General features: G+C 40.9%; 1 protein-coding gene across 1 annotated transcript in view; it reads left to right on the top strand.

Moving 5' to 3' along the window:
* Positions 1–15649, top strand: part of DOCK4 (dedicator of cytokinesis 4) — a 392180-nt gene that overhangs the window by 207206 nt on the left and 169325 nt on the right. The window contains exons 22-25 of the mRNA XM_081957434.1: positions 4774–4944; positions 5520–5712; positions 7120–7247; positions 8903–9037. Coding sequence (XP_081813560.1) covers positions 4774–4944; positions 5520–5712; positions 7120–7247; positions 8903–9037 — 627 coding nt within the window. The remainder of the gene's footprint in view (positions 1–4773; positions 4945–5519; positions 5713–7119; positions 7248–8902; positions 9038–15649) is intronic.

Here is a 15649-nt window from a genome sequence, read left to right as displayed (position 1 = left end):
TAATCTAGTTGGCCAAAAGCTATTGGCACCTTCAGCTGCTTGAGACTCAGTCCCAACTTTTCCACCACCTGAGGGTTAACCATACACTTGAAGCAATCCGACTCCAGTAGAGCTACACCCTTGACAGCCATGGTCATGCATCTTACTTGGGCTGCCTCTGTCCCCTGTTCATCCCTATACTCCTGTATGTAGTTCCAGATTTGTGCCACAAAAAACCCGTGTACTTCACTCCCAAGGCTAGAACATTTGGGGCCCAGAATCTCCAAAGAGACAGTTCCTTCAGATGAAGGAGTTCATGCAGCAGCAGCTGCTGGTTGTGGCATCTCTGGTTCTGGTGCCAGTGCAGGTGGAGCAGATGCAACTGTTGCCATGACTGCTGCCACTGCAGTTCTTTCCACAGCTTGACTTGAGGTAGTTTGAGGAGCCTGAATCTCAGCAAAAGATTCCCAGATTCTGTATTACCTCTTGCAACAGGTATAGGGTATGCTCAGCATGGCATCCTTCAGTTCACATCAAGAGGAGGGACTTCGTCTCTGTCCCTTTGACACCACTCTGGCCTGTGGTAACCTCTGCTTCCTCACATAAAAGTTATTGTTATGGTTCCAAGTAATGCTCACAATCAATTCAAGACTTTGAGGCTATGGATTTCTCAAAGATCCTGTTTATTGGGTGCATCATATTGGCACATTCAAATGTGAAGCCAATGAATAATTCTCATGCTTTGGTATAATTAAAAAATAGATACTGGTCACACACCCCTTGTGTCACAGGTCACGTTAGCTCAGCACTCCTTCCTGCCATTGCTAGGGCACGTTGAGCTGGCCTTGGTTCTCACAAGCCTTATCACTGTTATGTCTTTCCTATCCCCCTCTCCCCCATATACATAGCAACTAAGAAATGAAGTAGAGAAAAATATGGCTTCAGCTAGAGTCTTTTTGAGAGTTGACAGTTTCCCCTGAGAGTCATTCCTCTAGGTCCTCCTTTCACCCTAACCCTTTCAACCCATGCCCAATGACAATCTGGGCCCAATTGGTTCCTTGTCTATGTCTAGCTCAGTGGTTCCCAACCTTTTTTGGCCACACCCCACCCAAGCATCTCTAAAATCTTGATGCCCCCCACATGACATATAATTCTTACTATTCAAAAAATGAATTCCTACTCACATGGAGGAAGCCTAAAAGGCCATTAACTTGGTTTAAACAAGGTTTCAAAGAACATGGCATCCATGAAAGAGAAAAACAAAAGAACGAAAGACAGTAGAAATACTGAGGAACTTTAAAAAAATAGTATGAAGGGATATGAAAAATCAGCAAATAAAGTTTCAAAATATATAATAGAGAACTGAAATGTATAAATATAAAATAATTTTAATGAAAACTTTTTCTGTAATAGTTTGATTTTATTAATTACTATGTGCTCTGCAGCCAAAGATGGAGAAGCTCTATACAACCAGTAAAAACAAGACCAGGAACTGACTGTGGCTCAAATCATGAGCTTCTCGTTGCAAAATCTAGGCTTAAATTGAAGAAAGTAAGGGAAAGCACTAGGCCACTCAGGTATGAACTAAATCATATCCCTGGTGAATATACAGTAGAGGTGACAAACAGATTTAAGGAATTAGATTTAATAGACAGAGTGCCTGAAGAACTATGAATGGAGGTTCACATCATTGTACAAGAGGTACCAACTAAAACTATCCCAAAGAAAAAGAAATGCAAGAAAGCAAAATGGCATCTGAGGAAGCTTTGCAAATAGCCAAGGAAAGAAGGGAAGTGAAAGGCAAGGGAGAAAGAGAAAGATACACCGAACTGAATACAGAATTCCAGAGAATAGCTAGAAGAGATAAGAATGCCTTCTTAAATGAACAGTGCAAAGAAACAGAAGAAAACAATAGAATAGAGAGGCCAGAGATCTCTTCAAGAAAATTGGAGATATGAAGGGAATGTTTCATGCAAAGGTGGGCATAATAAAGGACCAAAATAGCAGGGAGGCAGAAGAGATTAAGAAGAGGTGGCAAAATTGCACAGAAGAACTATACAAGAACAAGCTTAACATCTCTGATAATCAAGATGGGGTGGTCACTGACCTCGAGCCAGACATCCTAGTGAAGTGCTGGGGACAGTATTCCAGCTGAGCTATTCCAAATCTGAAAAGACGATGCAGTAAAATTGCTACACTCAATTTGCCAGAAAATATGGAAAACTCAACAGTGGCCCCAGAATTGGAAAAGGTCAGTTTACATTCCAATTCCAAAGAAAGGCAATGCCAAAGAATGTTCAAACTATCGCAGTATAGCACTCATTTCACATGCTAGTAAAGTTATGCTCAAAATCCTACAAGCTAGGCTCCAGCAGTATGTGGATTGAGAACTACCAGAAGTATAGGCAGGATTTCGAAGAGGCAGAGGAACTAGAGATCAAATTGCCAACATACGCTGGATGATGGTGAAAGCTAGGCAGTTCCAGAAAAACATCTACTTCTGCTTCATTGACTCTGCTAAAGCCTTTGATTGTATGGATCACAATAAATTGTGGAAAGTTCTTAAATAGATGGGAGTACCAGACCATCTTATTTGTCTCTTGAGAAACCTATATGCAGGTCAAGAAGCAACAGTGAGAACTGGACACGGAACCATTGATTGATTCAAAATTGGGAAAGGAGTCAGGCAAGGCTGTATATTGTCACCCTGCCTATTTAACTTATATGCAGAGCACATCATGAGAAAGGCTAGGCTACACAAATCAAAAAATGGAATTAAGATTGCAGGGAGAAATAACAACCTCAGATATGCATATGATATCACTCTAATGGCAAAAGAGATACTAAAGAGCCTCTTGGTGCGGGTAAAGGAGGAGAGTGAAAAAGTTGGCTTGAAACTCAACATTAAGAAAACTAAGATCATGGCATCTAGCTCTCTCAATTCCTGGCAAATAGATGGGGAAGAAATGAAGGTAGTGAAAGATTTTATTTTTCTAGATTCCAAGATCACCGCAGATGGGGACTGCAGCCAAGAAATCAAAAGATGCTTGCTCCTGGGGAGGAAAGCTGTGGCAAATATAGACAGCATACTAAAAAGCAGAGACATTACCCTGCCAACAAAAGCGTGTATAGTCAAGGTTATGGTTTTCCCAAAAGCGCGTATAGTCAAGGTTATGGTTTGCAATGTATGGCTGTGAAGTTTGGACCATAAGAAAGGCTAAGTGCCAAAGAATTGAGGCCTTTGAACTATGGTGCTGGAGAAGACTCCTGCAAGTCCTTTGAACTGCAAGGCGATCAAACTAGTCAGTCCTAGAGGAGATCAACTGAAGATGAACTTCAAATACTTTGGCCAACTAATGAGAAGGAAAAACTCACTCGAGGAGAGCCTAATGCTGGGAAAGATTGAGGGCAAAAGAAGAAGGGGACGACAGAGAATGAGGTGGCTAAATGGAGTCACTGAAGCAGTAGGTGTGAACTTAAATGGACTCCAGAGAATGGTAGAGGCCAAGAAGGCCTGGAGGAACATTGTCCATGGGGTTGCGATGGGTCGGACACGACTTCACAACTAACAACAACAACAATTCCTATACATATTAAAATAAAAATACAAATTCTGTATCCTCGTTGTTGAGCTTCCCCAAGCAGCCATCCACTCTGTTTCCCCATAGAGCAGCTCTCCCTGCAACCACCCAGCAGCAGAGCCCCACAGGAAAGAGAGAGAGAGAGAGAGAGAGAGAGAGAGAGAGAGATTCTGCCAGTCCTATGATCCTTAGTCGGAACACATCTGATTGGCTGGCAGTTGCTCTCCCCCCAGCGGGGATATCCTTTTCAGACCAGGCCCTAGGAAATGTACTTTAACAAAGACAACAATAGGTAAATGAAACACACTGTTTCCTCACAAATGCATAAGAACAATTAGCAGGCTTTCAAAAATTCAGTTAATAGCTCATTTTTGAATTGCCCCCATGAAAAATCAAATTGTCCCACATTGGGAACCACTGGTTTAGCTTCTCCAGTCGTTCTGCTTCACCTCGGATGTTACACAGTCTGGGAGGGGATCTGCCAAGAGCTCTGGTCTCTTCCAGTTCCCTCTCGTGGCTGGACATTTAGATGCTTGTTCCCCATTGTAGACTACAGTCTCCAGGTTGACCGTTAAAGCAGACTTTGCCTAATGTTAGGGCTACCTCCGATCAATCCCTAGGGAAAAAAAACCTTCACTCCATTGATTCAAATAAAAGGTATTTTACTAGGAAAGAACTGATTGTAGCAAAAGTCAGGCAACATCTGAAGCAAAGAAACAAATTGAAACTAACCCCAGAGCTAACCCTTCAGTAATCAGGCAACCCAAAGTTCAATAATCAGCCAGGAAGATGTTCTCTGGTCCAGGTGCATTGCTCCTCCTTCATGCATGCTGATCCCAGGACAATTGGCCTTGAAGATGTTAAATAACTCAAGCCAACCTCTCTGAGTCCAGGCCTCCCCATCGCTTCTCAGAAATTGCAGTTTCACCTCCTGCATGTTTCCCAACTCCCAAATACCCATTGCTTACCCCCTTATCATTGCCATGGCAGCTGGCAACAAGCTTGAAATAAAGAAAAGATGACCAGGCTGACACTGGTTTTCAATTCCGCTTAATTTAGAAAGACTTAGCAAAGAGTGAATATGGAAAGTTGCCCTTCATTTGAGCTATTCATTTTCTGTGTTAGGCTATATGCTATCTAACTAGTGCTGTTAGAAAAATGTTTATTATTTATAAGAGGGAATGATATAAAATCACACATTTTTATTCTATAGGCCCAAGAATATATATTTAAATATATAGTTCAGTCTCGGAAACTATTCTCTCTTGCTACTGGTGGACAAAATGAGGAGGAATTCTGCTGTTGTATTCAAGAGCTTTTGATGTCAATACGATTCTTCCTTTCCCAAGAAACTAAAGGAACCAATGCTTTGTCTCAGGCCCAAGTAAGTTCTGCAAAAATATTGCTTTACACAGTTACTTCTGTTTTTCACATTGCTTCTGTGCATGGTAACTGATATATAAAAACATAGTAGTGTTTAAATGTGACATGTTAATGCTTCTGATCTATTTTCAGCTATAATGAATTCCTTTCATTCACATATTGGTAACAAAAGTTGGATCAAACATCTGATAGTACTGTCTTTCTATATGAAGCTTTTAGGTAAATTAACAAGCTGTAGAATTGTTTTGTTTCCAGTTGTCTTCCATGATTCAAATGCAGCATTTGCAGTTGCTATTTTTTGTTTTGTTTTTTAATTCTAATCCTTCTCTATTTTCACCATAGTTCTTGAATTTCTCATATTCATTTAGACCTGCAAATTAACTCATAATAATATTCTTTATATTCTTTTTTCCTCTTGGAACAAATTAAAACTATTAAGAACAAATTCCAAATATCTTTTTCTTGTAAATTAGAAAAATATCATTTTTAAAATTAAATCCAAATAAAGTTTAAATTTCTTTTTCTGTCTGTTTGAACATTTGTAATATACTTAATTTTTTCTGTGTTTATTCCCAGGCAATCTTTCTCAGTTCCTTCCCAGCTATATATTCAGAATTGTTAAAGCTCTTTGATGTGAGAGAAGTAGCAAATTTGGTGTGTGATACTCTAGGGAGCTTGCCTATCATTACAAATGCAGATGAATCTCTTCAAGCAGTGAAACTTCAGTGCATTGGAAAAACAGTGGAAAGCCAATTGTACACCAATCCAGGTAGAAAAGCAAATACCATTGCTAATTAACTAATTTTGAAATACCTCCTGACACATGCTGATTGTAAATAAAGCAGATAAAATTTAATCACATTTGGATTTTATACTAAAATGGGTATGGTGAATCTGCATGAAACCCTTGAATCATTTTTTGCAGGACCAGAAATCCAGCAGTCTAATTATATATGTGTTGCATGTTGCCCAGAATTGCCCTCTTACATGTGAGATGGCAGCTATATAAATATGATGGATGAATGGATGGATGGATGGATGGATGGATGGATGGATGGATGGACGGACGGATGGATGGATGGATGGACGGACAGACAGATGGACGCATAGACAGGCAGATAAATGGACTTGGCCAGGTACTGTGGATAAAAAAATTACAGGATTATCTTTCTGGGCAGCCTTAATGGACCAAATCTCAGAATGCTGCCAACCTCTGAGCTGCTTTGCTCCTTTCTGTTCATAGGACCTCAAGTGGAGCATATGCAGCCTCCCAGTGCTCATCTCAGAGATGCAGACTCAATGCAAAGGGCAGAAACATAACTATAGAAGCAATATGTATGTACACATGTGGATGAGTACATCTGTAAATTGATCAAAAAGCTTTGAAGGAAAAATATCTTTCTGTTCTAAAGCTATTTATCTGCTAGTCAGACTTGTATAGCGTTGAAGGGGAAGGTAACATGTTTTGGGGTTTTCTTTGCCAGAAGTGTAAAGACACATAGGGTATTTGATTTTCTGTGGCACAGCACCAAGTTAACTTTGCCCTGCTGCCAAAATTGATTTATGGCCCTTCATTAGCTAAACTGGATTTATTACATCCTCAAAATCAAATGTTTATAAATGTTTTTAATGTTTTTAAATTTTTTGAAGGTTCTGAGCATATTCCATAGTAAAGCCCAAAGACAATAAACAATTTCTCTTGTAGCCACAGGCAATACAGGCAATATTCTCATTATTAAAATTTTTATACTTAAATAGTACATTAAAAAGGAATACATTAAGCTGGAATTTACCAAAATAGAATAGTGTTTTATCTATGTTAGTGAAATTAAAATTAGTGAAGGGTTAATATTAATGCTTTTTTTCTTTTCAGTTTACAAAAAAAGTCAATGTGAGCAGCTGGGTTTGCTTAATGACCTCATGATTCACTTACCAACTGCAGTAATTTGCTAAACAACTGTAGCAAAAAAAGGTTGCAAAATTGGGCTCAATTCACTTAACAACAAACCATCTTGTTTAACAATTGAAATTCTGATCCCAGTTGTGGTTGTAAGTCAAGGTCTACCTATATGTCAAAACTAAATATAGTCCTTTGATAGATCAGTTTATATTTTTAACCACTGAAAAGACTGGATCATAGAAAGACAGCATCCATAGTAAATATTTTGTCTTCCAGAGTCTCGGTATGTTTTACTACCAGTAGTTCTACATCACCTTTATATGCACCTGCAAGAGCAAAAGGATCTGATCATGTGTGCGCATATCCTTAGCAACATATTTTCCTTCGTTAAGAAAAATAGTTCTGTAAGTAGAAGGAACATTACAGAAAATGGGCTTTTAATTGGTAAGAAGTCTATTTCAAAGGGAAGTAAGACTAAAGTTTATTATTAGGATGCTCCTTTAGTATGTTTCATTGTTATTTATAAAGTATCTGTGCATGAACAGTACTTGTAGAAATGTTATTTTATTAGAAAGTTATACTTTTGATAGTCAATACTCACTTAGATATCTCATCAACTGTTTGAAAAAATAAAATAGTATTGATTTTTCAAAAAAAAATTATGGTTCAGAAATATTAAAAATGCTTAATATTTTTGAAAGAGGGAGAATAAATTATTAATTCAAAACATATTTATCAGTTTGCTTCAGCTTCAGTTCATCAACTGACTTCAGCTCACTTCATAATACTGGCCATATTATCAGAGGTGTCTGATGAAGTGAGAAGAAGTTCATAAAAACTTAAATGCCTTTTAGTAAAATTAATAGTCCTAAAACATGATACCAGACTATTTGAAGTGAAGTCTGACCAATATCAAATATTATGAAGATATTATTTTTGATAATTTGAAAATATATTTCCTTGCATGTAACCTATTAGCGCTTTCACTTTTATAGCCACTATGTCTTATTACATCTATTTTTGATCAATTGCAGTACAATATATTTTTCAAACTTATTATTACCAAACCGTTTATCTCCCATCCATTCCTGAGAATATGATTTTTTTAAAATAAGTAAAGAACTTTACATAGTTCTCTATTAAATTCCAATCTGCTTTAGTTACTGTAACTGTCAGCCTCTGCTTTGCTGCTTGTTCTCGGCTGCCATTGAAACGGGGAGGGGGGATGACATGGTATTTGGGAAGGGAAGTTTTCAGCAACAGGAGTGAATGAAGAAGGGAGTGTTTTTCTCACCATCTACTGCGCATGCTGCAGATAGTGGAATTTCCGCAAAGGCTAACTGTCCGGCATACCAACCTGATGATGTTTTTTGAAGATGCAACCCACATGACACCTGTGGGGTGTGCGAATTGGACTGGGGGATGGGGTTACCAGGGGGAGGGAGTTGGGTCATATATTGATATCTATGATTATGCACGCTTTTGCCTCAGATCTTGCTTTGCCTAGCTGCTATCTACTCATAACCAGTAAAAGTACTCTTAATTCTGAAAAATGGAGTTGAGTGGTTTCTTTCTTGGTTACTGATGGAGGCTGCCCTGACAGTAACATAGTTTATGTGGAAGTACTTTTTTGTTTGGCTCAGAAGCTAATACTAGCACAAAATGCAGTATCTAGCCTTTGGTATTAGGTATCAGCCTTATATCCTCACTCTATTGAGGCAACTCATTGACTGCCAAATAATTACCAAACAATGTTTAGTGTTTTTCCCAAGACACGAAAGTCTCTAAATATTTTGGAACCAGTTACACCACCCATACATTGATTGATTGATTATCCAATTGATTTTGACTCCTGGCAACCATGTAGATTTTCTCCATGAACGTATTTGCATAGCAAATGTTTAAATAAATATATCCTAAATTGGCACATCCAGCATGTAGTATCTAATTCTTCCCATTAATAATATGAGTTGTTTTACAACAAAATGAGATTATTAGATTTATTTTTCAGTACACCAAAGTGTATGGTCTTGTTTTTCTTTTTCAAAAAAAATGAAAGGACAAGTCAGTATTGGAAGAAATAGATGTAATTGTGAACAGTCTACTAGATGTATTACTCAGAACCATCTTGGAGGTCACAAACTGTCCACAAGCAGCAGGTTCTACCATGCAGCTTCAGTTTCAGGATGTTACAGTAAGTATTACAGCAGAAATGCCTATCATGAATGTTGAACTATTGATTTATCTCCTTCCTACTATGTATTATTTTTTAAAAGAAACAAATTTTTGGTCTAAAATGTGTACATGTATACACAAGTTGCTCCAGTTTGCAATTTGGAACATTTGCTCATCTTAGATTAAAATGTTGGAAGAACTTACATCTGAATTTGCAGATTGATCAGAAACTAAATTCAGTTAGCGTGTGATTATTCTGAACGGAACTGTTAGGGTATTTATAGTACCAGTATGTAGTATTTTCACTGATTGAAGGACTGATAGTAAGTGTTCCAAAAAGAGTACAGTGTATTGCTAACTTGTCATATTAAATGCAAATAAACATAATTTTGTTTTTTCCCCAAATTATAGTCCTGTTACTATCTTGTCAAGAATGTGCAGTCTATGGTTTTATGTTAGTGTTAGGACTGCTAGGTTATAAAGGTTTCCACAAAGTTTGGAAGCCTTTTTTGAAAAAAAAAGAATTGCAGAAAATATGCAATAATGTCAGACCTGCCCCAGTCTGATCCCCTAGTCAACTCCATTTGGTTGAAGTGAAAAGTTATTTTTACTAAGAGATGCTGGATGCAGTACCGTCAAGCGGAATCTAAAATTACTGAGCACCAATGCAGAACTAAAACCTTGGTTCCCCTTTGTCCTCCCCCTACATGAATAGGATTCTAAAGTGCTCTGTTCTTCCTCAGCTACCAATTCCCCCCTCCCAATTTCCCATTGTATACATCTTTATTTCCCATTTGTTTCCCCCTCCTCCCCAATTGATAGCAGAACACTGGCAAGGCACCAAGCCGAAGCTGGTGGATTTGAGAAATACTGTCTTCAGAAATGTTGTACTCTCCATAAAGGCAATGTGTTTTATATAGGCATCCAAAAGTAGAGGCTTTGTAATATTTTGTGTTCTTAAAATGCTGAAATGGTTGGAATGATTAAAATTGAGGAAAAAGGGTGTTCTATGAGCTTACATTTCATGCCATTATCTTTTATTACTTATATTTTCTTTTCAAGCTGTTTGCTTTCTAGAATGAATGAGGTATATAAGCACTTCAAAAGGGCAGTTGATGTAGTGAAATACTTGGTGCTATCTTATTAGTCTGACTCTTCCCATGTTTTTAATATATATAGAAAAACCTCCATAGTTACCATCTTCCTACATTGACCACTTCCCTAAGTTAACCTACTGTATTTTTCAGAGTATAAGACACACTTTTTGTTCTAGCTTGTGTATTCTGGACCATGGAGCCTTCGGTTGCTCCCAGTTCTGGATGGGCGCTCTGGGCCCGGCTGGACGGGACTCCTGGCATCGTGAGCAGCCAGAGACCCATCGCACAATGTCCTGGTCCATTCCTGGCCACCAGGCATAGCTCCGGCCCAGTGACTTCATTCGAACTATGCCTGGGTGGCCGTTGTGGAGGGTGGTGAGCACCACTTCTCGCAAGGACGCAGGGATGACAACTCGGCTGCCCCACAGTAGGCAGCCTTGTAGCGCAGAGAGTTCGTGTTGTCGTGTGGAGAAAGGTTGCCACTCAGTGCCCACTGGCTTAGGTGGCCAACCTCGCATAGTCCAGTTCAGCACCGTGGAGAGGAGCTTGTCCCGACGTGTGTGAGCGGCCACATCAGCTGCTGTAATCGGCAGGTGCATCTCGTCAATGAGCAGGACCTCGGCAGCAGAAGCAGGGTCGGTCAGCGTGATGGGCAGGGGACATCTGCTTAAGGCGGCGGCGTGGCAAATGTGCTTTCCTGGCTGGTGGAGCAATGTATAGTTGTACGCAGCCAGGAACACAGTCCATCGAGTAAACCGTGGGGAGAGGATCTGGGGAGTCTGCCTATCCCCGGCGATGATTCCCAGCAGGGGCTTGTGGTCCGTCACTATGTGGAAGTGGCAGCCATAAAGATAGGCGTGAAAACGCTTCACCCCAGCCACTATAGCCAACGCTTCCCGATCAAGCTGGTTATAGTTCCTCTCGGGAGAGGACAACGTGCGGGAAAAGAAAGCAATGGGGGCCTCCCTACCAGAGGGTAGCCGGTGGCTCAAGACAGCCCCGACTCCGTAGGGAGAGGCGTCGCAAGTCAAAACTACAGGAAGCGCCTCGTTGAATTGGTGGAGGACTGTCAGAAGTTAGCAATTTCTTAACAGTCTCAAAAGCAGAGGCTTCCCTTTTACCCCAGATCCATTTGGCTGAGCGGTCAAGTAATCTGTGGAGAGGCTCCACAACGGATGCCTTGTGTGGCAGGAAAATGTTATAAAAATTTAAAAGTCCAAGAAAAGCTTGCAATTCGGCTTTTGATGTTGGCGTGGGAGCCTGTTTAATGGCCATCACCTTTTCTGGGGCTGGATGAATTCCTTTGCCGTCAATTAGGAAACCCAGAAATTCTACTTGAGGCACCGCAATTTTGCATTTTGTGGTTTTGAGCTTTAAGCCCACGCTTCGGAAATGACGAAGCACAGTGCGTAAACGGGCCAGGAGGTTGGTCAGGGAACGGGCAGAGGCCCTGTAAGAGCCTCTCCATCAAATTTTGGAAGAGCCCTGGTGCCACACTGACTCCAAATTGGAGTCGGTTGCACTTAAATGCCCCTCTATGTGTGACAATTGTTTGGGCTTCAGCAGTTGCCTCATCCACAGGCAACTGCTGATAAGCCTGGGCAAGGTCTAACTTAGCAAAAATGGTGCCCTGGCCCAGGGAATGCAGCAGATGCTGCACCACGGGCACGGGGTATGCGCTCTGTTGCAGGGCGCGGTTCAAAGTACACTTAAAGTCCCCACAGATTCTCACAGACCCGTCTCCCTTAACTGGGATGACTATTGGGGTCTCCCACCTAGCATGGTCTATGGACTCTAACACCCCTTGGGCCAGCAGCTTATCTATTTCCGCATCTACTTTTGGTTTTAATGCAAAAGGCACTCTACACGGCTTCAGCCTTCGTGGAGGAACCTGGGGGTCTAAATTAAATGAAATGGGGGTACCAGTGTACCTTCCCAGACCCTCGCCGAAAACATCAGGGAACTCCTTGATGAGCATATCCAAATGAGGATTGCTCTGGATCTGATTGATGCCAGTAATGGCTAATCCAAGGGCTTCAAACCATTCCAAGCCCAGCAAGCTTGGCCGTGGCCCATTGACAACTATAAGAGGCAGCTGTTTACTGTACTGCTTAAAGGAGACCTGACAATTGTATTTCCCTAGGACAGGGATGGATTTCCCTTGGAAATCCCTCAACCTCAACTGACAGGGGTTAAGGCTGGCTTTAGAAATTGAGGGCACCAGTCACTTGATGGTGGCCCAAGAAACAATGGAGACGGCTGACCCCGTGTCAATCTCCATTTTACAGGGGCTGCCCTCCAATCTCACTGTAAGGAAAATCTTTCCCCGTGGGCTATGGACAATCATGTCCACTTCAGCTTCTTCCCTGTCATCTTGCACTGAGAAACAGGAATCTTTTTTCCTGTAATTCTGAGGCTTACCTGATCTGAAGGGTTTTTTAACAATTTGGCTGCTACTTTGCGAGCTGCCTTCAAGCGCGCTTGCGCATGGAGCGGCAGCCCTGCAGACCCTAGCCAAATGACCTCTTTTCCCACAGCGGAGGCAGGTTGCGTTTTTAAAACGGCACTCCGCTCTATCATGCCTGCCTGCGCACCCGCAGCAGTTAATTTGGGGGTTGCTCTTACCCTGCCGACCTCTGGCTTGCTCCGTTTTCAAACGATGGATGTCATCGTTCCCATCGGCTCCGTCGTTGTCAAAAACGTCTTCTTGATGAACCTCTGAGTGTTTATCGGGTGTAGGGAGCTTAGAGAAACCCTGAATCTCGTCAGTGGATTTGTTTGACAGCTCCACTGCCCGAGCCTCATCCAGAGCCGTCTGCAAGTCCAGCTCAGGTTTGGCTAACAGCCGACGCTGGATGCGGAGGTCTCTCACCCCCCCACACACAATTTGGTCTGTCAGTGCCTCATCCAAATCCTTAAATTTACAGTGGAGAGCAGCAGCCCTTAAGGCAGCCACGTATTCATTTATGGACTCTCCCTCACGTTGAAAACGCCTGTAGAAGGCAAACCTCTGTGTTGTGCGAGACGGAGTGGGAGCATAATGGCTTTTTAATTTCTCCATTAGCTCATCCCAGGACACTGTATGAACTGAGTGAGGGGCCACTAAGTTTCCTGCCAAATTAAACATTTCCGTGCCGCATAAATTTAGGAAGCACGACTTCTTATGCTTCTCAGATAAATCAGTATAGTCGTTAGCTTCTAAAAAACATTCAAATCGGGAGATAAAAGAGTCCCAAGTCTCCGTGGCCCCATTAAACACAGCCAGAGTGTTCATCGATGCCATTCTGAGGCAAATCTTCTTCCTGTAGGGGGTAATCTGCGGCCCGCTTCAATCAGTGACTCACTCAACCTCTCGTCGAGTGATTTCCCCTGAGGGAAAAATTCAGCTCTGTGACTCAGTTCAGCTTAGTGACTTTCAACAGCTCTGCCTGGGCTCCTCTTCTGTGTATCCCATCCTCGTCACCAATGTTCTAGCTTGTTAGAACTCGGGTGACAGAGAGAGGCGAGTCAGGACTTAAAAAGCAGCTAACAGCTTTATTGAATAAGAGGTTGCCAGCGCGGCTTCACATTACGCGCGCCTAGCTAACAGGCAACAGCTGTGCCCTGCTTTGACAGCCTTTATATATGCCGGGCTGTCAAACCGGGAACCAATCAGCATCGAACACAGCGCCCTCTGGTGGAATGGACCAGAGGGAAAACTATAATACATAACACTTTCCCCCCCTAAAAGAGGGTGAAAATTTAGGTGTCTTATACACAGAATGTAGCCCTACCCACTCACTGGCCCACACCCTTTGGCCTCTGCCTCCCAGCAATTTACCTCTTTGCAAGAAACTGAGAAAATGGGGCTTGCGGAGCTGCAATCCCTGCAGCCTGTAAAAGCTGATGATTGGGAGGCCAAATTGAAAGGGAAACTTGCTGGACTTCCTGCGGTGACATCACTTCCATGTGAGCGAAGAAATGGGATCTCCACTAGCTTTGCTCGAGTTTCTGTGGTGAAGATCCTGGAAAAGGACGAGTTGAACCTGGAGGGATCAACAGGAGAGCCTGGGTGCCGAAAGAGGAAGCAAGCAACTTCCCTATCGGACGAGGGAAAACTCCTTGAAATCACCGGAGAAGAAATCAGCATTCATGGCCGAGCTTGGGTGGTGACAGCCGCACATGAGGGAGAGAAGATAGCAACAAAGCAACATCGGTGTGAATAAGTAAAACAACTAAACTAAAACGGTGTAAATTCTACTAAAGACTCTTTGAGCTAGAATTTCAAAGCTTTGAAGTGAGCTGGATACAGCTCAATATCGGCAGCTATAAGGAGAGCTGAAAGCACGTGATTTCCAGTAGCAATAGAAGACTTGGAGTGACTTGAGAACGGAACGGAATAAATTGGAGCCAGATAAATCAGTGATAACATAGAAGAAGGAGGGAGAAATACTTTGGAATACTTGAGAGAAAATATCTGATGTTTGAAGAGCAGGGGGAAAAAGCCTATACGAAAGAAGAGTAACAGCACCATCTAGTGGAGAAAGAAATAAGAACTAAATAACAATATATGGGACAAATCTGCTGATGCAACCTGAGAATATTTTTTCTTTTTCTTTTTTTGTTGTGATCTCTGAAATTGGACTTAAAAAATATTTTCCTTTGAAGGAGAACATTGAAAGAAGAAATATAAAGCTAAACTGAACTGTGCCGAGATAAAATATTATTGAATTGTATTGAACCATATTATAATTGGAAGAGAGAGCGTAGAGGATATATGAACTATCTGTGATACTCTGAAATTATCAATGTTATAAATAGATGACATAATATTATATAATAGTATATAAGAATTAAAATCAAGGATCTATTAGCCTAAACATGCTGTATACCTTGATAATATTAAAAAATAGTAATATAGTGTTGAAGTAGGGGGTGATAGTTTGTAGTTATTAAAGAGACGATATAAGATTATATACTGAATCAAATCAAGAATGTGTTAGGTTAAATATATTGAATATTGCATGAATATTGTGTGGATTGACTTACATTCAAACCCAAATATATAGAAATTAAGTTGTTAGATTGTAAGATTGAATGATATTGAATTGAATTGAAATGTACATGGAAGAGGGAAAGTTCAAAGATTGAAGGGGCTGGTAAGAGAGTGGAAACAGGCAGAGGGCAGAGAGAAGTATATGTTATTGTAGGAAAAATTGTAAGGAAATTAAAATCAAAAATGACAAGTACAACAACAACCATTAGTAAAATGAATAGGAAGGCAGCATCCAATCCAGCATTAGCAACATCTTCACCCTCAAACCAGCGTACAATTGAGAGCACACTGGGTCTAGAGAAAGCAAGCTCAATAACGAACCTTCAATGTATGCAAAATGCATTAGCAATGATACAAGAAACAATGCTGAAAACACAAGAAACAATTACAAAAAATCACGAAGAAACTTGGAGAAATCATGAAGAAATTAAACTAGAAATGGGAGAAATGAAGAGTGAGATTAGAAGAATAGATGATAAAATAGGGAAAATACAAAGTG

The sequence above is a fragment of the Natrix helvetica genome (genome assembly GCF_964273705.1).
Source record: "Natrix helvetica genome assembly, chromosome: 6".
In the NCBI taxonomy this organism is placed as follows: Eukaryota; Metazoa; Chordata; class Lepidosauria; order Squamata; family Natricidae; genus Natrix; species Natrix helvetica.
Note: the sequence above shows the minus strand (reverse complement) of the source record. Positions and strands in the feature narration are given on the sequence as shown.